Source organism: Nicotiana sylvestris, chromosome 6 (assembly GCF_000393655.2).
Source record: "Nicotiana sylvestris chromosome 6, ASM39365v2, whole genome shotgun sequence".
Classification (NCBI taxonomy): Eukaryota; Viridiplantae; Streptophyta; class Magnoliopsida; order Solanales; family Solanaceae; genus Nicotiana; species Nicotiana sylvestris.
Genome location: NC_091062.1, coordinates 115731233 through 115758284, shown reverse-complemented (window position 1 = coordinate 115758284; position 27052 = coordinate 115731233). Strand labels below are relative to the sequence as shown.

General features: G+C 40.6%; 1 protein-coding gene across 1 annotated transcript; it reads left to right on the top strand.

The window, feature by feature from the left end:
- Positions 1–19345: 19345 nt before the first annotated feature.
- LOC138871148 (uncharacterized) lies at positions 19346–21280 on the top strand. Its single transcript, XM_070149007.1, has 3 exons — positions 19346–19576; positions 20465–20830; positions 21050–21280. The coding sequence occupies exons 1-3, from the start codon at positions 19346–19348 to the stop codon at positions 21278–21280; spliced, it is 828 nt and encodes a 275-aa protein (XP_070005108.1).
- Positions 21281–27052: the final 5772 nt, after the last annotated feature.

Genomic DNA, 27052 nt, shown 5'->3' with positions numbered 1-27052 from the left:
GTGCTTACATAATGTTCTGGAATCATAGCATATCTATAACATTTGGATAAGTGCAATCTCATCGCTTTCTCATTTTTATCGCATTCTTCCTTTATGATTTCATATTCCCCCCTTTAGGGGGAAGGGGTACTAAGACTTGGAGCTATGACGACCTGCTTGTAGATATTTTTCCTCTTCATTTTTTGTGTCCTTTCACATTATTAATGACCCTTACTCACCTTGCGGTAATCCTACTGTACCAAGGACAACAAGATTCCTCACTCGCGATGGTAATACTTAGTGTAACCGGCATATACAGTCCCTTAAGCTTAACTTTTCTCATATTGCTTGCTTTAGGGAAGCGTCTCCGTGAATGACCATTTTATGAATTCATCATGGATCTTCTTCCGTTGTCCGTTCTATTATTGCCGAAATGCAATATCAAATTCTCATGATGCTGACTATCATCAAATCACTCAGTTCCTAATTCATGTTTAGTTTATCTTGTTCACGAGTCCATACCGATTTCTATTACTCTGGGGTCTAACTTTTCCTTTTGGCCATCACGTTGGAGTCACAAACTTATTTCTCGAAATGAGGATATGAATTTATGGCCTATACTCTTTTGTTGTCTTAAGGCTTATCACCTCTCATCTCTTCTTTCACCTGACTATGGATTCGGTAATACCGTCATCTTTTTGATCTACCGTTGTCGTTCATGTATCACATCTCACTCATAATTCTTCCTTATCTCTCTTCTCATTACTTTGCTAATATTCTTACCTATCTCTTTCTTGTGAAAACTTCAATAAGACATTTGTTTGCTTTTAGCTCTCCCTGCTTCATTCATCGGCTCTTCGGGTTGCTCAACGTCCTTACTTACTAGGGACGAGAGTCACACTTAAGATAATATTTATCCTTTCCAGGTTTTCAGTGCCTGTCTTTAGAAATTTTTTTGATCATGCTATTATTTATATCTAATTGTAATATTCTTCGGAAATGTCAACTAACACAAATAATCCATTCACCATTTTGGTTTACTCTAACCCATCCGGACCCTAATATTCAATCCTTTTCTTAAACTACACCTATTAGCCCCCATAGGGCATAACTGAGATGGGTGCAGCCAATTGTACATACTTCTTGTTATTGATGAAGGTAACTCAAAAAGCTTATGTCTCTCTTCCTGAATTGTAGATAATGTTCATCTCGACTAATTAGGTACCTCGTCCCCTTCTTCACCTTGCTTCTTTTGTTTGTTAAAACTTGTATCTTCTAATTCTTTCATTATTTTTTTTACCATAAGAGTGGATATTTATTTTTTTGTTATAGGGATCCTTATCGAAAAGCTAACACCTTTCAGTACACGCATGATCTGCTGAAGATCTCACATTTACTTATCATAAGCATGATGCAAAGTTGAGTTCCTCTGACTCAACTCTTCCATAGCCACAACTCTTCCATAGCCATATCTATTACCAACCGTCTTTCTAGATGTGGGTATCGTCTTATTATGAATAAAATAGAGTTTAATAGTTTGAATTTTTACAAATGAGCTCTACAACACGATCTAGAGTAAGAAAAAAAAGTGACAGTCCTAAATGCCATGTAGCCTCTTGCTTATAAGTGTGGTGCACGACACACCCATAAACAAGACTCTACTAGACACGGATGCCCCGAACTTGGGGGCGAGACCGGCACCTTGTGCCTTACCTATCATTGCATACCAACTCGCAACTAAGGGATTCTGAGCATATAATGTCATACTTTGGCCATGGGTCACATTGCAACACAATTGCGAATACTGACTAAATCTCAATATAAAGCTGGGCCGACAAAGCCGTCATAACTACTACAACTGACAAACCAACAAAATGTACATAAAAGGCCTACAAGCCCAACATACTACATTAACTGACATGATTTGTCTACAAGCCTCTACTGATGGATATACTGTGATCGAAACAACTCCCCGACCCACTCATAGCATATATACATATATATACAAGATGCATATAAGGCTCTAGACCCGGCAACTCCGAAAGGCATGGAGCTTACCGATCAAGCTGAACTCGGGCAACACTTAATGAGGAGGTCTATCCGTCTGTCTATCTGAACCTGCACGCATGAAATGCAGCACCCCCAGAAAAGGGAGTCAGTACAAAATAATATACCGAGTATGTAAGGCAATATACTGAAAGCTGAAACTGAACTGATAATATAATAACTGGAAGTAACTGGAAGTAAAAGATAATCTAAAGATATGCTTACCTGCTGATACTAACTCAGCTCTCTCCATATAATAAGTAAAATATCTACCTGACCTTATAAGTCTCGGTATATATATAACTGCTCTGCCGTAGTAGGTTTGCTCAAAGGCTCTGTTTCTCGGCCAACTGGGCTCGCTCATAAATGCTCGGCCACAAAAGGCTCGATATATATATAACTGCTCTGCCGTAGTAGGCTTGCTCATAGGCGCTCGACCATACTAGGCTCTGTATCTCGACCAACTGGGCTCGCTCATAAGATTTCGGCCACAGTAAGCTCGGTATATAACTTACCATCTGATCAGAGGTTGCCCAATAGAGGCCTGCCCATCGATTATAGCTCAATGGTAATGAAAATACTTTAGTACTGTATATATAAACTCTCTGCTCTCTTGACTGGAAGAATGAAATACTCAAATGAATATGAAGTCCTGATAAAGAGAATATTATAACTTGCGAGACTAGCAAAATATATGTAAATTTTGGGATATGAATTTTTCTTTATGCTTCGTTATCAAACTTGTGTAATGACAAGATCACGCCAAAATGAAGAAAAATCTTAGCCTTAACATACCTGAGCTGATTTTCTAGAGAAAGATTACACCGTACTCCTTAAAATTTACAAAAACTCCTATATTATATTGCGAAGTTTCAAATGAGCTATGGAGCTCCATCCGAATTCCCCTCATCAACATTATTCAAAAAGTTCAATGATGAATAAGGCAGTGGATTGAGTCGGTGCAAAAATGTCTAATTTAGAAGAAAAGTTGCACATAACGTTGTTTTCAACTACCAACCTTTCAATGAAACAGATCTTCAACTAGTCCTTATGGACCTCATTAATGAGAAAGAGAAGCTCCCGCTAATATACTATCTACTACTTCAATCGGTTCACAAAACAAAAGGGCTCCCAAAAAGTTGAAGAATAAATTTGTGTATAAAGTCCAAATTCAATATTTCATCCCAATATTTTCTTCCACTTTCTCCTTCTAAGTGTGACACTTATGCAACAACTTTAAGATACATTAAATTGAATTGGAGGTGCTGCCACGTGGGGATGGGGTTTAATCTTATCCAACAATTCCTTAATTAATTTAATTAGATAATATTCCGCTACTCGGTAATTAATTAATTACCCGCATAATTAAAAATTATCTTAAATTACGTAAAATTTTACTTATTTTTAATACACTGTATACATCCTACTATCATGGTTATATGGTACCTTGTATGGTACTAGTCCATAAATAATGGGTATTAACGCTCAGCCCGAATTTTATCCCAACATGCTAAACTTGGATGGAAATTCATTTTCTTTGACTTGCTTCCCCTCTCACCTTCACGAATTTACTCATCACTTCTTTTAAATAGCATAATCCTTATAATCTCCAAATAATCTTTTTCTTGGACTGATGTCAATTACCTTACGACAAATTCAACGTACAATACTACAGGGTGCAACATCGTCATAATTTAATATTGCGAAGCGTAACATTATCGTATTGTAGTACTGCAAGGCATAATATCAACGTAATATTGCAGGGCGTAACATCCCAAAACCCGGTAGTACAAGTCATAAGCTCTAAAGAGTTTCGCTACAACTTCTAAACACAATCGTATGGAAATGAGTACAACAGTGTGGATATAAAATAGAAAGGTGACTCCGAAGCATGCGAACGCAGCAACAGAGCTACCTTGAGTCTTCTCGGAAAGAATCCCCACAACAACTAACGGCGAGAATCCCCATAGCAACTAACGGTCGATACCTAGATACACATAAAAAAAATGCAGAAGTGTAGTATGAGAACACCACAACGGTGTCCAGTAAGTATCAAGACTAACCTTAGTGGAGTAGTGATGAGGAACAGTCATGACACCTACTGGTCTAATAAACTGAATAAGTATGAGTATAAAGACAATAGGATATCATGTCTACATATAAAGACTACGCAGTATGGCTAACAGTACATTAATTACAATAAGGAATGAAAACATTAAGTAGCAACGGAACATTATATAACGACATAGAAGAATGGACGAAAACACAGCTCAAATCCAAAAATCACAATACAGTAAGGGCAATTAGTAACTCAGCACTGCAATAATCTCCATGTCAGGCCTTAGTCAACAACCCCAATATTTTAGTCAAATCCTTCAAGTATAAACTTTCACCCGTAAATTTCTATATTGAATCTTTAAAATATAATCCTTTCTAATTGGGAAAAATTCTTAAAAAAAATATACTTATTTTGAATATAAACTTTTCAACTAAAGATTCTTCAAACGTAATTCTTTCAAGATAGCTATTTTTCAAATATACTCTTTAAATAAATTTCTTTCAAACATAATTTCTTCAAGATGAATGCTTTTCAAATACAAATTTTTATGTAATATCCTTCGAGTATAGGTCACCATGTGACACCTAAATATAGAATATTAATAGCTCCGAACGTAGATATATCACCAAAGGAATCTACCGGGTCCCATCCTGTAGCCCTAAATTCATTATACAGTACAAGGGGATCTCCCGAAATACGTCTGTAGTACCAAAATAAACATGCAGAGGATCTCCCGGGATATCATCTCGTAATCCAAATCATAATGCGCAGGGGTTCTACTGGAATACCAATTCGTAGTCCCAAATATAAATAAACAGTACTGGGAGAATCTGCCAGGTGCATTCCCCGTAGTTCCAATCATAAATGTGCTGGGGGATCTCCCAGAATACCAAATCTATAGTCCCAAAGTAAACATATAGGGGGATCTCCCGGAATACAATTCCGTAGTCCCAAAGTAAATACACAGCATAACTAACATAAACAACAGTTTTATCACAACAGAAGGATTGAACATCACCGCAATACATATAACAACAAGAATGAAAATAATACAAGGTAAGACAAGTAAATCAACTCAGGGACTGTAAATCACAAGGAAACAGTAGAACCAGTTCACAAGGAATAACTATAGAAAAGAATGCTGGCATAAAGGGAACAGTTCAACAACGGGAAAAACTAACATATAGCAACAATCCCACAATATACAAGTCAATAATAAGGGAATCAACACGAGTCAAGTAGTCCCAAATAAAGGCAAGTCAACTAGGATATAAATTATCTAAACTCCCTTAAGGCCGGACAATTACGAGGATATTCGACAATTTAATTAAGGGAAGATGATCTTAGCTTTACTTAAGACTAAAACATTTTTAGGAAGGATAATAATAATGCCCAAATAAGACAAGCAGTTATGAAAATATAACCTGACACAGGAGGGGCAAAACTCTTCAATTAAGTCAAATAGGAGTCAATTAGGCAATAAGAGTGAATTTTGGAGCAATTAATTCCAGTTAGGCATGTAGAGGTGAAACTATTAAATAGGAACTTAGTCATATCAAGAACACATTCATACACAACGAATGTAAAGACCTAAGAACCCTAAAAGGCTAATTTCCCACAAATAAGTCTGAATACGCATTCGTTACCTCGTGTACACGAACTACAATAAACATAGAAGACTCAAATCCTAAGGGGAAGTCCCATACACAAGGTTAGGCAAGATACTTACCTTAACGGAGTTAGGTCGATATTCCAAAATAGTATCCTCACATGAATTGACCTCCGGACGACTCCAATCTTTCTTGAGCTTTCCTTACCTTACTACAATATTCCAGAAATTCTAGCAACTTTAATCTATTTAAAAAAATAACAAAAGTGAATCATAATTAGGAAGATATTCGTGGGTTCAGCTCATTGAGGCATTTCATCAAACACTATGTGTGCGCATTTGACTACATCTCTTTACCATAGAATTAGTTCATCCAACCACCTCAATTTACCAATAATTCATCCCACCATTATTCTTTAACAAATTTATACTCCTAACATCATATGTGTGATCAACCATTCACACCCAACCAACAAAAATTCCATCAAATAATAAATTTTCAACCTCTACAATGGGTATTCATTTAAATTGAGAATTTATGACTTCCAATCACCATACCATGAGTTCTAATACTTGATTCATATTCATAATTCCATAATAACTCTATATATGTAAGTCTAAGGGTGAAAGATTAACTCTTGTAGACCAAATCTTGAAAGACAACTTTTGGGGTGTTCTTGAGATTTTGAAGAAATCCTTAGGTGTGTAATTGGATGCCTTGGCCGGATTGGGGATGGAGAGGATGCCCTAGTCTTGAAAAATGAATTATCTCCTCTCTTTTCCCATCTTTAGGGGTATTTAGAAGTCTGGTACGTGCGCGACCGCGCTCAGGCCGTGCTCACAAGGCAGAATACTTTCAAATATGTGCGGCCGCGCTCCGGCCGCGCATATGACACAGTTCCGATAAAATGATCATAACTTTCTGTATACACCTCCAAATGAAGAACGGTTTGATGTATTAGAAACTAAACTCAAAGAGATTTAATTTTATAGGTTGTGCATCACACAACTCCTTATATACATATAGATATACTCATCCCAATTAAGGTCTTGTGCGTACTCATTTGCAACTTTAGTCTATTATGAAATTTTCCAACTTGACTTAGACTTAGGACACTCCTTAAACCCCATATCACTTATAATATGCCTCGTAAACTTGCTATCATATCCAATTGGTATCCATCATGGTAATAGACCTCTTCCACATATAAAATAATATAATTAGAATACGTCAATTTTCTTATTTCGCCAAAATATGCCGAATTGTCCTATGGACTTCCAAATCCAAATTTGGATACACGTCCAAGTCTGAAATCACCATACGAAGCTATTGACATCATTAACATTCCATTTCGAGATCGTTTTCTTAAAAGTTAATTCTCTGGTCAACTCTTTCCATTTGAGCTTCAAAAATAAGATTTTGTTTTTCTTTAAATTTAACTCCGAATCTTACGAAAACCAAACTCGACCACACATGCGGGTCATGATGCATATTACTAAGATTCTCGAGGTCTTAAAACACTGGATGGAATGCTAATTCTTAAAACGATAGGTCGGGTCATTACATTCTCCACCTCTTAAACAAAAGTTCGTCCTCGAACGTACTAAGAATTATTCGGAGGTTACCAAATTGATGATTTTACTTTTATATATATACTCGCGGTTGATCCCACATTACCGCATTTGAAATAAGTCCGACAGCACCATTTCCATTGGGGCTATTTCCCTTATCCATATTTGTAAACTTTAAGACCAATTTCTTAAACTCCAAATATTCCAAAAAAAATCTGATTTTCAAGTCAACACACGATATTAGTCTCGCTTGGCGATAGCAACTTGTGCCTACGCACACATCAACTTTTTAGTAGTGCTTAAATACTTTGAAATTTTTCCGTGGTGTACATTCTCCCCCACTTAGGGTCATTCAGTAGAGTCCGCCCTCAAACACATAACATAACTTATCTCTTTCTCCGCACTTCTCAATGTCCCAATTTTTTCTAACTCCTAAATTTTTCAGAAATTTTGGCAGAGTCTCCCCTATAATTGGGACTATCCACCTGCAAGAGTAACACTAAAACAACTTCTAACAACACATCCACAACTCAACAAAGCACTATAATGTATATATCAATAACGCTAATCTCCGCATTATGAGCACAACATTATCATATGATATCTGGACATGAAACACATCATATGTATGACCTTAACCACATCTCTGGTCTTAATAGTTGTACATAATCGATTACAAAATTGCCAATTAATTTCATGTTAACAATTCTTGATTCAAGCTTTTACTTTACTAACAACGTAGCATGAAGACCTCATAATTACTTACCCAAATTAATGACTCACAATTAACGCCACCTGCGCACTCACCTCGTAGGCTAATACTCAATAATTACAATACAAATTTGGCAAATTATGCACAGAGATATTCATACAAGAATTTTCAAATAAGCCTCATAGGCATGACTCCCTATAAGTACTATAGAAATTTTAATTTCATAAAAGGAGGATTTAAACATATAAACTTGTAACCATAAGGACCTCATCCTTATATAACATCCATTGCAGCTTGTAGCTCGGTTTAAATATTTTAAATCATATAAAAATGCGAGGATATCGTCCTCAACTCTGAATCAGAAGTATTTTTGGATTATAAAGCTCACTCATGAGTGGAGCATATTAGGAGAACTTGCCTCGATACTCAGAACCGAATCAAATTAAGGAAATTGTTACTTTATAATAACTCGAGATCATACTTGTAACGACACCATCTGGTGTAGCAACCTCAGCTATACCATAGGAACTATATCAATAGGTCGGGCCTCCACCTCTTAGGCGCCATCTACCCGCTTGTCCTCTATCCCCAACTTGTACTGCAGGTAGATTAGTAACTATAATGGGGTATGTGGAATGAGTGTTCTGATGAAATAGTTTTCTCCCAAATTTGGGATAATTTCTCATGATGTTCCTAGTACCACCACATTCGTAACAACCCATCTACAGTTCGACTGCTCATACTGAGTCTGTGTCGGGTAACTGGAATGACCATTGTAGTAATCATGTGCCACTGGTGAATTAAAAGGTGACTTCTCCACGGGAGTGTTGTGATTAACTTATGCACTACGAGTATTTTGAAATTATTTTCATGACTCCGCTGATACTGAAATATAGAATTATTAAAGACGCATGAATACCGAAAGTTCCAGCATCATCCCATACAAATCTCAGCTCTTAATCATATACAAGTTCTGGAGAACATTTCAATATCACATATATGCATCTTAGACCAAAACTGATATAACACATTATCCCGCAATTTGATCATTGATAGTGGACTCCCCTCACTTGGCGCGAAGCCATAAGACACACTTTGATGATCCATAATACTAACTTTCATCGCTTGTACGACACCGGTCATAAGACACCACAAGCCATTTATATGGCGTATGTCATCCTCGTGATAGTTAAACTTACTTCCTCCAGTATCTTGGTTGTTAGTACGTACCCTTCGCTGCATAGAAATCCCATACGAACCACATAATCTCTAATACCACCAACTATCTTTGGATCTATATCCACCTCGTGACCATGCCATGATTTTGATGATTAGGCAACTAATTAAGCATTCTTAAGATCATACTTATCAACCAGATATCAGAACCTGCTACACCTCCATATGCACAACTGAATGATCTCTCAATACTTCTGCATATTCAATCTTGGCAACACGTGGTAACAATGATTGAGCAACCCTGGCTCCCTTATAACCCCTCTGTAGTATCACGAACCATTGGCGCATAGTTATTAACGAGTGCGCAATTTCATACACGAGTGGATGCAAAAGAGCATGAGATATACGCTTCAAGCTGAATCAATATCGCACGACAAGGAATGAAAGAAGTGGAAATCACCTAAAAGTTCTGTAGCCTCTCGAAGATAAGTACAGACGTCTCCGTACCGATCCGCAAGACTCTACTAAACTCAGTTATTACTTGTAGCACCTATGAACCTAAGACTATGATACCAACTTGTCACGACCCAACTTTCCTTCCGTTTAGGTATCGTGATGGCACCTAGTCTTAGGGACTAGGTAAGCCTAACTCATACTGAAATACCACAATAGTAAATGAAATTTAACAGCCTTGAAGCAGAAATCTCTACACAATTTATAATTCCCAAAACCCGGTAGTACAAGTCATAAGTTCTACAAAGTTTTGCTACAACTTCTAAACACAATCGTATGAAAATAAGTACAACAATGTGGATATATAATAGGAAGGTGACTCTGAAGCCTGCGAATATAGCAACAGAGCTACCTTGAGTATTCTCGGCAAGAATCTGCACAACAACTAATGGTCGATACCTGGATCTTGATAACAAAAAAAATGTACAGAAGTGTAGTATGAGCACACCATAGCGGTTCCCAGTAAGTATCAAAACTAACCTTAGTGGATTAGTGATGAGGAACAGTCATGATACCTACTGGTCTAATAAACTTAATAAGTGTGCGTATAAAGACAACAGGATACGATGTTTACATATAAAAACTACGCAGTATGGCTAACAGTACAGTAATTACAATAAGGAATAAAAACAACAAGTAGCAACAGAACATTATAAAGCGACACAGAAGAATGGACGAAAACACAACTCAAATCCGAAAAACACAATATAGTAAGGGCAATTAGTAACTCAGCACTGCAATAATCTCCACGTCAGGCCTTAGGCAACAACCCTAATATTTTAGTCAAATCGTTCGAGTATAATCATTCGCCCGTAAAATTCTATATTGAAATCTTTAAAATATAATCCTTTCCAATTGGGAAAAATTCTTTAAAAAGTATACTTATTTTGAATATAAACTTTTCAACTAAAGATTCTTCAAACATAATTCTTTCAAGATAGTTACTTTTCAAATATACTCTTTAAATAAATGTCTTTCAAACATCATTTCTTCGTGATGAATGCTTTTTAAATACAACTTTTTAAGTAAATATCCTTCGAGTATAGGTCACCCTGTGACACCTAAGTATAGAATATTAACAGCTTCGAATGCAGATATATCAACAGAGGAGTCTACCGGTTACCATCCCGTAGCCCCAAATTCATTATATAGTACAGGGGGATCTTCCGGAATGCGTCCGTAGTCCCAAAATAAACATGCAGAGGATCTCCCGGGATATCTTCCCGTAGTCCAAATCATAATGCGCAAGGAATCTACCAGAATACCAATCCGTAGTCCCAAATGTAAATACCCAGTACTGGGGGAATCTACCAGGTGCATTCCCGTAGTTCCTATCATAAATGTATAGGGGGATCTCCTGAAATACCAAATTCGTAGTACCAAAGTAAACATGTAGGCGGATCTCCCGGAATACCGTTCCGTAGTCCCAAAGTAAATACGCAGCGCAACCAACAGAATCAACAATTACATCACAACAGAAGGATCGAACATCACCGCAATACATATAACAACAAGAATGACAATAATACAAGGTAAGACAAGTAAATCAACTCAGAGACTGTAAATCACAAGGAAACAGTAGAACCAACTCACAAGGAATAACTATAGAAAAGAATGTTGGCATAAAGCGAACAGTTCAACAATGGGAAAAACTAACATGTAGCAACTATCCCACAATGTACAAGTCAATAATAATGGAATAAATACGAGTCAAGTAGTCCCAAATAAAGGCAAGTCAACTAGGATATAGATTATCTAAACTCCCTTAAGGTTGGACAATTACGAGGATATTCGACAATTTAATTAAGGGAAGATGATCTTAGCTTTACTTAAGACTAAATCATTTTTAGGAAGGATAATAATAATGCCCAAATAAGACAAGAAGTTATGAAAATATAACCTGACACAGGAGGGGCAAAACTTTTCAATTAAGTCAAATAGGAGTCAATTAGGCAATAAGAGTGAATCATGGAGCAATTAATTACAGTTAAGCATGTAGAGGTGAAACTAGTAAATAGGAACTCAGTCATATCAAGAACACGTTCATACACAACGAATGTAAAGACCTAAGAACCCTATAAGGACAATTTCCCACAACTAAGTCTACCTCGCGTACATGAACTACAATCAACATAGAAGACTCAAATCCTAAGGGGAAGTTCCCCACACAAGGTTAGGCAAGATACTTACCTAAACGGAGTTAGGTCGATATTCCAAAATAGTATCCTCACATGAATTGACCTCCGGACGGCTCCAATCTTTTCTGAGCTTTCCTTACCTTACTACAATATTCCGAAAATTCTAGCAACTTCAATCTATTTAGAACCATAACAAAAGTGAACCATAATTAAGAAGATATTCGTGGGTTCAGCTCATTGAGTCATTTCATCAAACACTATGTGTGCACATTTGACGACATCTCTTTACCATTGAATTAGTTCATCCAACCCCCACAATTTACCAACAATTCATCCTACCATTATTCTTTAATAAATTTATACTCCTAACATCACATGTGTGATCAACCATTCATTTAAATTGAGAATTTATAGCTTCCAATCTCCATACCATGAGTTCCAATACTTGATTCATACTCATAATACCAAAATAACTCCATATATATAAGTATAAGGGTAAAGGATTACCTCTTGTGGACCAAATCTTGAAAGACAATTTTTGGGGTGTTCTTGAGATATTCAAGAAATCCTTAGGTGTGTAATTGGGGATGGAGAGGATGCCCTACTCTTGAAAAATAAATTATCTCCTCTCCTTTCCCGTACTTAGGGTATCTAGAGGTCTGGTACGTGCACGACCGCGCTCGCAAGGCAGATACTTTCAAATATGCTCGGCCGCGCTCTGGTCGCGCATCTGACACAGGTCCGGTAAAATGGTCATAACTTTCTGTATGCACCTCCAAATGAGGAACGGTTCGATGCGTTAGAAACTACACTAAAAGATCTTTAATTTGATTTGTTTTTCATAACACAAGACCTTATATACATATATATATGCTCGTCCCAAGTGAGGTCTGGTGCGTACTCATTTGCAACTTTAGTCTATTATGAAATTTTCCATCTTGACTTAGACTTAGGACACTCCTTAAACCCCATATCACTTATAATATGCCGCGTACACTTGCTATAATATCCAATTAGTATCTATAATGGTAATACACCTCTTTCACATATAAAATAATATAATTAGAACACGTCAACTTTCTTATTTCGCCAAAATGCGCCGAATTATCCTATGGACTTCCTAATACAAATTCGTACACACGTCAAAGTCCGAAATCACCATACGAAGCTATTAAAATCATTAACATTCCATTTCGAGGTCGTTTGCTTAAAAGTCAACTCTCTGGTCAACTCTTTCCATTTGAGCTTCAAAAATAAGATTTTGTTTTTCTTTAAATTTAACTCCGAATCTTACGAAAACCAAGCTCGACCACACATGCGGGTCATGATGCATATTACGAAGCTTCTCTAGTTCTTAAGCCGCTGGACAAAATGCTAATTTTTAAAATGACAAGTCGGGTCGTTACAAAGTTACAGTAGGGAAAGCAATTAAAATGTGTAATAGTTAAGGCGTGGAATGAGATAATTAATGAAATACGCAAAAACATGAAAATAACTATTTTGGAGGCATATATACACATGTAATTCACATAACACATAGCTCAAGAGTTCCTAATATCACGACCCAATTTCATTACAGGTCGTGATGGCGCCCAACACCGTTGTCAGGCAAGCCAACCCGAAATATTAGTGAGTTCTCATTTTACTTTACCAAAATAATTCCATCATTTTCTTAATTTGAATTAAAACAAGTGAAAATTAGCAATGTAAAATAATAGTTATACAATCCAAAAGAATAGTCTACCAATATGTGTGCCAACACTTAGTGTCACATGTATATGTGCATCTAGTAGAATATACAAAAGAATAAATCTATCCTACTGTCTGAAATAGAATAGACAGTCAAAAACAAATAGAGACTCCATCATGTTTTTGAACGGCATAAGAAGGGAGCAGCTCACCGTGTAATCTCGGCCTACTATCAAGAATGCGCACCAGACTGGTAGCCAGATGTACCTGCCTGTGACGACCCAAAGGGTCATCACCGGTTTATAATTGAATTCTGTGTCTCCGAGGCCTTGAAAACCTCATTTAGGGTTGCCTCGATTTGCATGCACAGTCCGGGCGCGTAGCCGAAAAGCTTATACATGAAATTCTGTGAAAAATGCTAAGTTCTGATATTAAAATGAATAAATTTGACTTCGGTCAATATTTTGGGTAAATGGACTCGGACCCGTGATTTAACGGTCTCGTAGGGTCCGTAGAAAAATGTGGGACTTGGGCGTATGCCCGGAATAGGATTCCGAGGTCCCAAGCCCGAGAAATGAATTTTTGAGTGAATTGTTTTTCTTGAAATGATTAAAGAAATTGGAAATGAAATCTGATTAGAAGACTATGGTATCGGGCCCGTATTTTTGTTCCGGCGCCCGGTACAAGTCTTATAGATGTTTGAAATCACTCCTGTAAAGTTTGGTTAAAAACGGACGTCGTTTGACGCGATCTGGACCCAAATTGGGGAATTGATGTTTGAAAGGGAAATCTGAGAAATTCCATTGATCTTGAGACTTGATTCGATGTTCATGATGTTATATTGACGATTTGACCACACGAATATGTTCGTAGAGTGTTTTTGAAGTAGTGTGCATACTTGGGTTAGAGCTTCGAGGGCTCGGGTGAGTTTCGAGTAGGTTTCGGGATGCCGTAGGCTTAAAAGATCAGATGTTGCAGGTTCAGGAAAATATTGCAGGCCTCTAAACCCTTTAGCGCGGCCCGTGAGGAACCACGTGCGGCCGCGGAGGGGCCAGCGCGGCCACAATCGCCTTTGCACGGTCCGCGGTGGGTGTTGTGCGGCAGCGGTCAGCTTTGCGCGGTCCGCGCAGGGCAAAGGTCCGCAGGTCTTCAGGAAGGGCCAGCGCGGCCACGGTCTGTGGTGGGTGCTGTTCGGCCGCGGTCGGTTTAGCGCGGTCCGCACAAGGGGCTTCAGAAGGGTATAAATACACGCGAATTTCAGTTATTTTTACACTTTTCAAAACCCCAAAACATAAGAGGCGATTTTCTAAATAACGTTTCTTCTCCAAAACGATTGGTAAATGATTTTTTACTCATCTTCTTCACTCCTTAACATCTTTTAACATGATTTCAACTTAAAATCAAAGATTTTCACGGGGGAAAATGGGTGTTTTGGGTAGAACCTAGGGTTTTCTAAAAATTGGGGATTTGGACCTCAATTTGGGGTCCGATTTCAAAACAAATTATTCATTTGGATTCGTGGGGGAATGGTTAAACGGGTTTTGGTCCAAACCTCGGGTTTCGACCACGTGGGCCTGGGGTGATTTTGACTTTTTGAGTAAAACTTTGGGAAAACTCATTTTCATGCATTGGGGTTGATTCATTTAGCACTTATTGATGTAATTAAGTAACTTGTGACTAGATTCGAGCGGATTGGTGGTGGAACCAAGGGGTAAAGCTATAATTGAGGCTTGAGTGGTGTTCAAAGCTTCGATGTAAGTGTTTGGTCTAACCTTAGTTTGAGGGATTAGGAGTTGAGTCTTATTTGCTACGTGCTAATTATCGAGTACGACGTATAGACATGGTGACGAGTATCTATACGTTGGTGTTTAGTATGATCGTTAGTCCTTATATTGCGGATACTCTGGTTTTGTTGTATCTTCCATGCCTTAATGATGATTTTCTATATATTGTAACAAGCATGTGAAAGAAATTTTGATCCCTGCACTTTGAGGAGTGTTGGCTCGAGTTATAATACGAATTGTGAAAGTATACGAGATGATTGAACCCCTATGGAGCGTTGGCTCAGGTGGTAAAGTGAGATGAGAAGTGAAAGTGAAAGAAAGAGAAAGAATTATTAAATTGCTCCCTTGCCGGGACGTTTGTTGTTTTGTTGATTATCTCCCTTGCCGGGAAGCTGATAACATTGATATTGTTCCCTTGCCGGGATTTAATTGCTTAATTGTGTTCCCTTGCCGGGATTTAGCTGCTTAATTGTATTCCCTTGCCGGGATTTCTACCATTATTTGTCTACTCCCTTGCCCCTTTGTTTGTTATTGTTGTTTGGGTGAGGAAGAGTGATAAAGCACGAAGGGTGATGCCGTGTATTGTTTGCTATTGTGAGGAAAGAGTGTAAAGCACGAACGGTGATGTCGTGCCGCACGATGTACCATTCTGTGCCGATTTTATTGATTATATGGTGAGTAAAGATAGTAAAAGCACGAAGGGTGATGCCGTGCATATTTTTATTACATGATTGTTTTGGTGAGGACGAGAGTAAAAGCACGAAGGGTGATACCGTGCATTTGTTGATTCTTGATTCCTTGTTGATACCCGAGTTATGTTGTTTCTTTCATTACTTGTTGTTATTTGATTTACTTCGAGGTTGTAGATTCCCTTACCCTATTTGCCTTGTGATTGTTGTTTGGGTGAGGAAGAGCGTAAAACACGAAGGGTGATGCCATATATTTTTTTGGTGGGAATGAGAGTAAAAGCACGAAGGGTGATGCCGTGAAAATTGTTGACTTTTGATTCTTGTTGATATCCTGGCTTTGCTGCTTCTTTCTGTTATTGAGGATTTCTATTTGAAACTGTTACCTCCCCACAACATGTTTCCCCTTCCCACATTGACTGGTTATTTTTGTATCTCTTTTCCGCTGTATATATATATATATATGTATATGAACCGCATAGGTCTATTTGGAGTCTGGCCCTAGCCTTGTCACTACTTTGCCGAGGTTAGGCTGGACACTTGCCAGTACATGGGGTCGGTTTTGCTGATACTACACTCTATGCTCTTTTGCACAGATCCAGGTCTTGGACAGCAGCAATAGCGCGGGGGTCAGCCTTCAATCCAGTAAGACATTGAGGTAGCCTTACAGGCGTCCACAGGCCCAACGTCTCCTCTATCTTTTATTCTAGTCTGTTATCTCCTGTATTTCGAGACAAAACAGCTTATATTTTTTTTCTTTCAAACGGTTGTATTTAGTACTCTTAGAAGTTCGTGAGTAATATGACACCAGTTCCTGGGTAAAGGCATATGTTGATCCTAGCATTATGGTTTCGTATTCTTTAATTTAAGTCTTCCGCATAATCATTTAAATTTCGTTGCTTTCATGTTATCACTGATAATTGTTAAAAGAAGAAATTTTTAATGAAGTAAGCAGTTAAGGATTGGCTTGCCTAGCTCGCATTAGTAGGCGCCATCACGACTCCCGAGGGTGGGAAATCCGGGTCGTGACAAGTTGGTATCAGAGCCCTAGGTTGCATAGGTCTCACAACTCACGAACAAGCTTTGTAGAGTCTGAGGGATCGGTACGGAGACGTCTGTATTTATCCCCCGGAGGCTATAGAGTTAGGAAAATCTCACATTTGTTCTTTCTTGTCGTGCAGATTTGTTCCTCAAATGCTAATTGAACTTCTACTCTGTTCTTCACAGATGGCGAGAACACGCGCTTCCTCATCTACCGCTCAACTGCCCGAGCCCCCTACAGAAGCTCCCACTAGGGGTAGAGGGCGAGACCGAGGCTGTGCTGGAGGCCAAGGTAGGGGCAGAGCTCAGCCTCGAGCAGCAGCACCAGTAGTGGAGCCCCAGGTTGATTTTGAGGAGGAGGTTCCGGCCCCAGCAGTTCCAGTGGGCCCAGCTCAGGTCCCAGAGGGGTTCATTGCCACCCCAGCTCTTCAGGATGCTCTAGTCCGATTGGTGGGCCTCATGGAGAGTGTCACCCGAGCAGGTTTGCTTCCAGTAGCACCCGCAACTTCTCAGGCTAGATGAGGGGCTCAGACTCCTACTACGCGCACTCCAGAGTAGGCAGCTCCCCAGGTTCAGATTCCAGCGGTTCAACCAGTGTGGCGGTCCAGTCAGGTGTAGTAGCTCAGACCGATGATGGAGCGGCTATGTCTGTCGATGCTTTGTGGAGGCTGGATAGGTTCACCAAGCTCTTCACTTCTATATTTAGCAGTGCATCTACTGAGGATACCCAGGATTTTCTGGATAGTTGTCACGAGGTTCTTTGGAACATGGGGATCGTTGAGACCAATGGAGTTGATTTTGCTACCTTTCGTCTGTCTGGATCTGCCAAGACTTGGTGGAGGGATTATTGCTTAGCTAGACCAGCCGGTTTGTCTTCTTTGACTTAGGAGCAGTTCACAACATTGTTTTTGAAAAAGTTTCTCCCGGTGACTTAAAGAGAGGCCTTTCGGGGGCAGTTTGAGCGCCTCCAGCAGGGTCCCATGATGGTCACCCAGTATGAGACCAGGTTCATCGATCTAGCTCGCCATGCTCTTGTCATACTTCCCACCGAGAGAGAGAGGGTGAGGAGGTTTATTGATGGTCTTATTCAGCCGATTCGTCTTCAGATGGCCAAGAAGGCCAAGAGTGAGATCACTTTCCAGGAAGCGGCCAATGTGGCCCGCAGGGTTGAGATGGTTCTGTCACAAGGAGGTGGTCATGGGTCGGATAAGAGGCCCCGTCATTCAGGCAGATTCAGTGGTACCTCGTCTGGAAGTAAAGATTTATATGGTAGAGGTCATCCTCCTAGGCCCTTTCAGTCAGCTCTCCAAGTCTTTCATGGTACTTCAGGTGGTCGTGGTTCTTAGACGCATTGCTTCAGAGCTTCCGAGGTGGTCATTCAGGTCGACAGGGCCAACAGTTTCAGCAGCCGAGGTCTTGTTACACTTGTGGTGAACTGGGTCACATTGCTAGGTTTTGCCCTCGAGCACTGGGTAGCTCTCAGCATCAAGGTTCTCGTGTGATGGTACAGGCACCAGGTGTTCCATAGCCCGCCCAGCCAATTAGGGGTGGGGGTAGAGGTGCCAGAGGTGGAGGTAGAGGTCCTAGAGGTGGAGCTTGGGACGCCAGAGGTGGAGGCCAGCCATCAGCAGGCCGTCCTAGAGAGGTAGTTCAGGGTGGTGGGCCCTAGCCCCGATGCTACGCCCTTCCAGCTAGGCCTGAGGCTGAGGCTTCAGATGCAGTTATTACAGGTACTATTCTGGTTTGTGATAGAGATGCTTCAGTGTTATTTGATCCAGGGTCTACGTATTCGTATGTATCCTCTTATTTTGCACCGTACCTGGTCATGCCTAGTAATTCATTGAGTGTCCCTATTTATGTATGTACACCGGTGGGTGATTCTATCATGGTCGATCGAGTCCATCACTCTTGTATTGTGGTGATTGGGGGTCTTGAGACCTGTGTTGATTTATTGCTTTTAGACATGATCGATTTCGACGTTATTTTGGGGATGGACTGGTTATCACCTTACCATGCCATCTTGGACTGTCATGCCAAGATAGTGACCTTAGCTTTACCGGGTGTGCCTCGTTTAGAGTGGAGAGGGACTCCTGGTCATTCTACCTGAAGTGTTATTTCGTATGTGAAGGCTCGGCGTATGGTCTAGAAGGGGTGCTTGGCATATTTGGCTTATGTTCGCGATTCTAGTGCGGAGGTCCCTTCTATTGATTCTGTGCCCATTGTTCGGGAGTTTCCTGAGGTTTTTCCCTCAGACCTACTGGGTATGATACCCGATAGGGATATCAACATTTGCATTGATTTGGCTCCGGGCACCCAGCCTATTTCTATCCCGCTGTACCGTATGGCCCCGTCTGAGTTGAAAGATTTGAAGGAGCAGTTACAGGACTTGCTTGAGAAGGGTTTCATTAGACCCAGCGTTTCGCCTTGGGGTGCGCCGATGTTGTTTGTTAAGAAAAAGGATTGTTCGATGATGATATGCATTGATTACCGGAAATTAAACAAGGTCACGATCAAGAATAAGTATCCACTTCCAAGGATTGATGATTTGTTCGATCAGCTTCAGGGTGCGAAGGTATTTTCAAAGATTGACTTGAGATCTGGCTACCATCAGTTGAGGATTAGGGCATCCGATGTCCCTAAGACAGTATTCCGCACTCGGTACGGGCATTATAACTTCTTGGTCATGTCATTCGGGTTGACAAATGCCCCAGCAACTTTTATGGATTTGATGAACCGAGTGTTCAGGCCTTATTTGGATTCGTTCGTGATCGTCTTCATTGATGATATTTTGATATATTCTCGCAGCGGGGAGGATCACGAGCAACAGCTCAGAGTGGTTCTTCAGACTCTGAAGGATAGTCAATTATATGCTAAGTTTTCGAAGTGTGAGTTCTGGTTGAGTTCAGTTGCATTTCTGGGTCATATTGTATCCGCAGAGGGTATTCAGGTTGATCCGAAGAAGATTGAGGCGGTCAAGAACTGGCCTAGACCAGCATCAGCTACAGAGATTCGGAGTTTCTTGGGATTGGCAGGCTACTATCGTCGGCTCGTGGAGGGGTTTTCATCCATTGCAGCCCCGGTGACCAGGTTCACTTAGAAGGGTGCCTAGTTTAGATGGTCAGACGAGTGTGAGGAGAGCTTTCTGAGGCTTAAGACAGCTCTGACTACGGCACCGGTGTTAGTCCTGCCCATAGGTTCAGGGCCTTACACCGTTTATTGTGATGCATCTCGCATTGGGCTTGGTGCAGTATTGATGCAGGAGGGCAAGGTCATTGCCTATGCTTCAAGGCAGTTGAAGATTCATGAGAAGAACTACCCATTGCATGATTTAGAGTTGGAAGCCATTGTTCACGCATTGAAGATTTGGAGGCATTATCTGTATGGCGTGGCATGTGAGGTGTTCACCGATCACAAGAGTCTTCAGTATTTGTTCAAACAAAAGGAACTGAATTTGAGGCAGAGGAGGTGGTTGGAGTTGTTGAAGGATTATGATATCAATATCTTATATCACCCGGGAAAGGCCAACGTGGTGACCAATGCTTTTAGTAGAAAGCCAACCAGTATGGGCAGTCTTTCTTATATTCCAGTCGGTGAGAGGCCGCTTGCTTTGGATGTTCAGGCTTTGACCAATATATTTGTGAGGTTGGATATTTCTGAGTCTAGTCGAGTATTAGCTTGCACGGTCGCTCGTTCTTCGTTATTGAAGCGTATCCGTGATCGGCAGTTTGATGATCCACATTTGTGTGTCCTTAGAAACACGGTGCATCGTGGAGGTGCCAAGCAGGTTACCTTAGGCGATGATGGAGTTCTGAGATTGCAGAGTCGAGTTTGTGTGCCTAATGTGGATGGGCTTCGAGAGTTGATCTTAGCGGAGGCCCATAGTTCCCGGTATTCGATTCATCCGGGTGCCGCAAAGATGTATCAGGATTTGTGGCAACATTATTGGTGGCGTAGAATGAAGAAAGATATTGTGGCATATGTGGCACGGTGTTTGAATTGTCAACAGGTTAAGTACAAGCATTAGAGTCCTGGTGGTTTATTTCAGAGGATTGAGCTTCCCGAGTGGAAATGGGAGCAGATCACTATGGATTCCGTTGTTGGGCTTCCACTGACTCGGAGGAAGTTCGACGCAGTTTGGGTCATTGTTGATAGGCTGACCAAGTCAGCGCATTTCATTCCTGTGGTAGTCTCCTATTCGTCCGAGAAGTTAGCTGAGATCTACATCCGGGAGATTGTTCTCCTTCATAGTGTGCCGGTATCTATCATTTCGGACTGAGGTACGTAGTTCACGTCGCGCTTCTGGAGAGCAGTTCAGCGAGAGTTAGGCACCCAGGTTGAGTTGAGTACAGCATTTTGTCCTCAGACGGATGGACAGTCCGAGCGAACTATTCAAATATTGGAGGATATTCTCCAGGCTTGTGTTATTGACTTCGGAGGTTCGTGGGATTAGTTTTTGCCTTTAGCAGAGTTTGCCTGCAACAACAGCTACCAGTCGAGTATCCAGATGGCTCCTTAAGAGGCTTTATATGGTAGGTGGTGTCGATCTCCGGTTGGATGGTTTGAGCCGGGAGAGGCTCGGTTGTTGGGTACGAATCTGGTTCAGGAGGCCTTGGACAAAGTCAGGATAATTCAGGATAGGCTTCGTACAGCTCAGTCCAGGCAAAAGAGCTACGCAGATCGCAAGGTTCGAGACGTGGCTTTTATGGTTGGTGAGCGGGTATTGCTTTGAGTGTCGCCTATAAAAGGCGTGATGAGATTAGGGAAGAAGGGCAAGCTTAGCCCAAGGTTTATCGGTCCTTTTGAGATTTTTGATAGAGTGGGAGAGGTGGCTTATAGACTTGCATTGCCACCTAGCTTATCATCCGTGCATCCAGTTTTTCATGTGTCTATGCTTCGGAAATATCACGACAATCCATCCCACGTGTTAGATTTCAGTACTGTTCAGTTGGATAAGGACTTGTCTTATGAGGAAAAGCCGATATCTATTCTAGACCGACAGATTCGTCAGTTGAGATCCAAGAATTTCCCTTCTATTCGTGTTCAGTGGAAAGGTCAGCCCCCTAAGGCTTCGACCTGGGCCTCCGAGTCCGACATACGGAGCCGTTATCCTCATCTATTTTCCGACTCAGGTACTTTCTTCTTTTGTCCTTTCGAGGACGAACAGTTGTTTTAGAGGTGGAGAATGTGACGACCCGAAGGGTCATCACCGGTTTCTAATTGAATTCTGTGTCTCCGAGGCCTTGAAAACCTCATTTAGGGTTGCCTTGATTTGCATGCGCAGTCCGGGCGCGTGGCCAAAAAGCTTATACATGAAATGCTATGAAAATGCTAAGTTCTAATATTAAAATGAATAAATTTGACTTCGGTCAACATTTTGGGTAAACGGACCCGGACCCATGATTTGACGGTCTCGGAGGGTCCGTAGAAAAATATGGGACTTAGGCGTATGCCCGGAATCGAATTCTAAGGTCCCAAGCCCGAGAAATGAATTTTTGAGTGAAATTGTTTTTTCTTGAAATGATTAAGGAAATTGGAAATGAAATCTGATTAGAAGACTATGGTATCGGGCCCGTATTTTGGTTCCGGTACCCGGTACAAGTCTTATAGATGTTTGAAATCACTCCTATAAAGTTTGGTTAAAAACGGACGTCGTTTGATGCGATCTGGACCCAAATTGGGGAATTGATGTTTAAAAAGGAAATTTGAGAAATTCCATTGTTGTTGAGGCTTGATTCGATGTTCATGATGTTATATTGACGATTTGACCACACGAATATGTTCGTAGAGTGTTTTTGAAGTAGTGTGCATACTTGGGTTAGAGCTTCGAGGGCTCGGGTGAGTTTCGAGTAGGTTCCGGGATGCCGTAGGATTAAAAGATCAGATGTTGTAGGTTCAGGAAAATATTGCAGGCCTCTGAACCCTTTAGCGCGGCCTGCAAGGAATCGTGTGCGGCCGCGGAAGGGCCAGCGCGGCCGCAGTCGCCTTTTCACGGTCCGCGGTGGGTGCTGTGCGGCCGCGGTCAGCTTTGCGCGATCTGCGGTGGGTGCTGTGCGGCCACGGTCGGCTTAACGCGGTCCGCACAGGGGGCTTCAGAAGGGTATAAATACACGTGAAATTTAGTTACTTTTACACTTTTCAAAACCCCAAAACATAAGAGGCGATTTTCTAAATAACCTTTCTTCTCCAAAACGATTGGTAAGTGATTTCTAACTCATCTTCTTCACTCCCTAACATCTTTTAACATGATTTCAACTTAAAATCAAAGATTTTCATGGGGGAAAATGGGTGTTTTGGGTAGAACCTAGGTTTTTCAAAAAATTGGGGATTTGGACCTCAATTTGGGGTCCGATTTCAAAACAAATTATACATTTGGATTCGAGGGGAATGGTTAAACGGGTTTTGGTCCGAACCTCGGGTTTCGACCACGTGGGCCTGGGGTGATTTTGACTTTTTGAGTAAAACTTTGGGAAAACTCATCTTCATGCATTGGGGTTGATTCATTTAGCACTTATTGATGTAATTAAGTAATTTGTAACTAGATTCGAGCGGATTGGTGGTGGAATCAAGGGGTAAAGTTATAATTGAGGCTTGAGTGGTGTTCAAAGCATCGAGGTAAGTGTTTGGTCTAACCTTAGCTTGAGGGATTAGGAGTTGAGTCTTATTTGCTACGTGCTAATTATCGAGTACGACGTATAGGCATGGTGACGAGTATCTATACGTTGATGTCTAGTATGACCGTGAGTCCTTATATTGCGGATACTCTGTTTTTGTTGTATCTTCCATGCCTTAATGATGATTTTCTATATATTGTAAAAAGCATGTGAAAGAAATTTTGATCCCTGCACTTCGAGGAGTGTTGGCTCGAGTTATAATACGAATTGTGAAAGTATACGAGATGATTGAACCCCTATGGAGCGTTGGCTCAGGTGGTAAAGTGAGATGAGAAGTGAAAGTGAAAGAAAGAGAAAGAATTATTAAATTGCTCCCTTGCCGGGACGTTTGTTGTTTTGTTGATTATCTCTCTTGCCGGGAAGCTGAGAACATTGATATTGTTCCCTTGCCGGGATTTAATTGCTTAATTGTGTTCCCTTGCCGGGATTTAGCTGCTTAATTGTATTCCCTTGCAAGGATTTCTACCGTTATTTGTCTACTCCCTTGCCCCTTTGTTTGTGCTTGTTGTTTGGGTGAGAAAGAGTGATAAAGCACGAGGGTGATGCCGTGCCGCACGATGTACCATTCCGTACCGATTTTATTGATTATATGGTGAGTAAAGAGAGTAAAAGCACGAAGGTGATGCCGTGCATATTTTTATTACATGATTGTTTTGGTGGGGACGAGAGTAAAAGCACGAAGGGTGATGCCGTGCATTTGTTGATTCCTGATTCCTTGTTGATATCCGAGTTATGTTGTTTCTTTCATTACTTCTTGTTATTTGATTTACTTCGAGGTTATAGATTCCCTTACCCTATTTGCCTTGTGATTGTTGTTTGGGTGAGGAAGAGCGTAAAGCGCAAAGGGTGATGCCGTGTATTGTTTTGGTGAGAATGAGAGTAAAAGCACGAAGGGTGATGTCGTGAAAATTGTTGACTTTTGATTCTTGTTGATATCCTGGCTTTGCTGCTTCTTTTTGTTGTTGAGGATTTCTATTTGAAACTGTTTACCTCCCCACAGCATGTTTCCCCTTCCCACATTGACTGGTTATTTATGAATATCTTTTCCGTTGTATATATATATATATATATATATATATATATGTATATGAACCGTATAGGTCTATTTGGAGTCTGGTCCTAGCCTTGTCACTACTTCGCCGAGGTTAGGCTGGACACTTGCCAGCACATGGGGTCGATTGTGCTGATACTACACTCTGTGCTCTTTTGCATAGATCCAGGTATTGGACAGCAGCAGTAGCGCGGAGGTCAGCCTTCAGTCCTGTGAGACACCGAGGTAGCCTTCCAGGCGTCTGCAGGCCCGGCGTCTCCTCTATCTTTTATTCAAGTCTGTTATCTCCTGTATTTCGAGACAAAACAACTTATATTTTTTTTTCTTTCAAACAGTTGTATTTAGTACTCTTAGAAGTTCGTGAGTAATGTGACACCAGTTCTTGGGTAAAGGCATATGTTGATTCTCGCATTATGGTTTCGTATTCTTAAATTTAAGTCTTCCGCATAATCATTTAAATTCTGTTGCTTTCATGTGATCACTGATAATTGGTAAAAGAAGAAATTGTTAATGAAGTAAGCAGTTAAGGATTGGCTTGTCTAGCTCGCATTAGTAGGCGCCATCACGACTCCCGAGGGTGGGAAATCCGGGTCGTGACACTGCCTCAAATTCTATACAATTAAGTAAAGAAGCGTAGTATCAGTACATAAACAACATGTACCCAACAAGTATCTAGTCTAACCTCGAAGAAGAAGTGACGAGGGGTCGACTTGACACTTACTAAGGTCAATACCAATAATGATTAAATATTTCACTATGCATGGATAGCATGGACATAATAGCAAGCTTAGAGTTTACAGTGAACAATATATTAGTTTCAGCCATGTTTTATAATAATTGCACTTCAAGGCATTTAACAGAGTAAGTCATGAACAAGATTTCACATAATTATCATGTGCACATTATTCCGAGGTTGTACGGCCCGGTCCAACATAAAAGAAACTGTGCGCTGCCTGAGGGTCGAATGGCGCGAACCATAGATGCATCTATTTCTACCGAGGCGATCGGCCCGATCAACAATTGGTCAATTATCATTAAGAAAGAACATAAAGGCGCACTCATAGTCAAATAAATTCATACAAGTCCTCAAGTAAGTGTATACGATCATATATTTATTTATTTTCAATCCCTAAAATATCCTAAGTAATCTCATTAGCATGAAAGGATATAACCATTTGCAAATATGGTATGATACAGGTCCTAAACCACCGGACAATTAACATAATAGTAGCTACGCACGGACTCTCGTCACCTCGTGCGTACGTAGCCCCCACAATTAGGAGCACATAATTAGTTAACTCACCTATGGGGACAATTCCCTCTTACAAGGTTAGAAAGGAGACTCACCTCGCTCCAAAGCTTACTTCCAATATCAAGAACGCGCTCAAACCCTCAATTTGGAGCCAAACGATCCCAAAACTAATTAAACGAGGCAGGAACTAGTCAATACAAGCTCGAGAGTTCGTATTCTAACTATTAAAGCCTAAATACAAGTTTCCTAAAATCCACCCCTGAGTCCACGTGCCCGGATTCTGGAAATATTTGAGGGAAGTCATTACCCATAACCTAAGGATCGAGAATATATAATTTCTACTTCATTCCATAAGAAATTTCGTTGTTAAATCTTGTTTTTATCAAAACCCTAGGTTTTACTCAAATCCTATTATTTTTACTAATTTTTGTGTGTTAATCTACCCAAAACCCAAGTATTAAACTCACATCGAGTAGAAATAACTTACCTCACAATGCTAGGTTGAAATCCCCTCTTTGAAAGTTCCCAAATCGCCCAAGTGTAGAAGTTAAATGAAATGAATAGCCTAAGTCCCGTTTTTAAAAGCTGGACACAGCCCTTTGATGTCGCATTTGCGACACCAGGTTCGCAAATGCGACAAAAGCCTCACAAATGCGAAGACAGGGCTTATGCTGTTATGGTCGCAAATGCGACCCAGGAGTAGCAATTATGACTTCTGGTGGGATCGCAAATGCGACAGAGTTATCGCAAATGCGAACTCTTCTTGGGTAGGGCTCCTTAGCAATTGCGAACCCCTTCTTGCAAATGCGAGGTTTGCATTTACGAACAAATCTCTCGCAATTACGAGATCTGCTGCAACAACAAAAAACACTAGAAATCTGGTGTGTTTTGTACTCCTCCCCCGCGTCCGAATCTCACCCGAGCCCTCGGGGCTCCACACCAAATACTCCCGCAGGAACTAAGTATTCCGATTTCAATCCAAACTCTTCCAAATCCCGAACCAACCATCCTCACAAGTCGTAAATCAGTTAAAGCAAGTGTAGGAAGTCTTATTTTGGGGAACGGGGTTCTAGA

Excerpts from the sequence above, each read along its gene's own strand:
- LOC138871148 (XM_070149007.1), top strand. The coding sequence starts at position 19,346 with ATGGCCCCGTCTGAGTTGAAAGATTTGAAGGAGCAGTTACAGGACTTG. Across the intron at positions 19,577-20,464 it reads ATCAGCTTCAGGGTGCGAAG|AGGAGGTGGTTGGAGTTGTT; the intron begins GTATTTTCAAAG and ends AATTTGAGGCAG. Across the intron at positions 20,831-21,049 it reads TTCTGAGATTGCAGAGTCGA|AGGATTGAGCTTCCCGAGTG; the intron begins GTTTGTGTGCCT and ends GGTTTATTTCAG.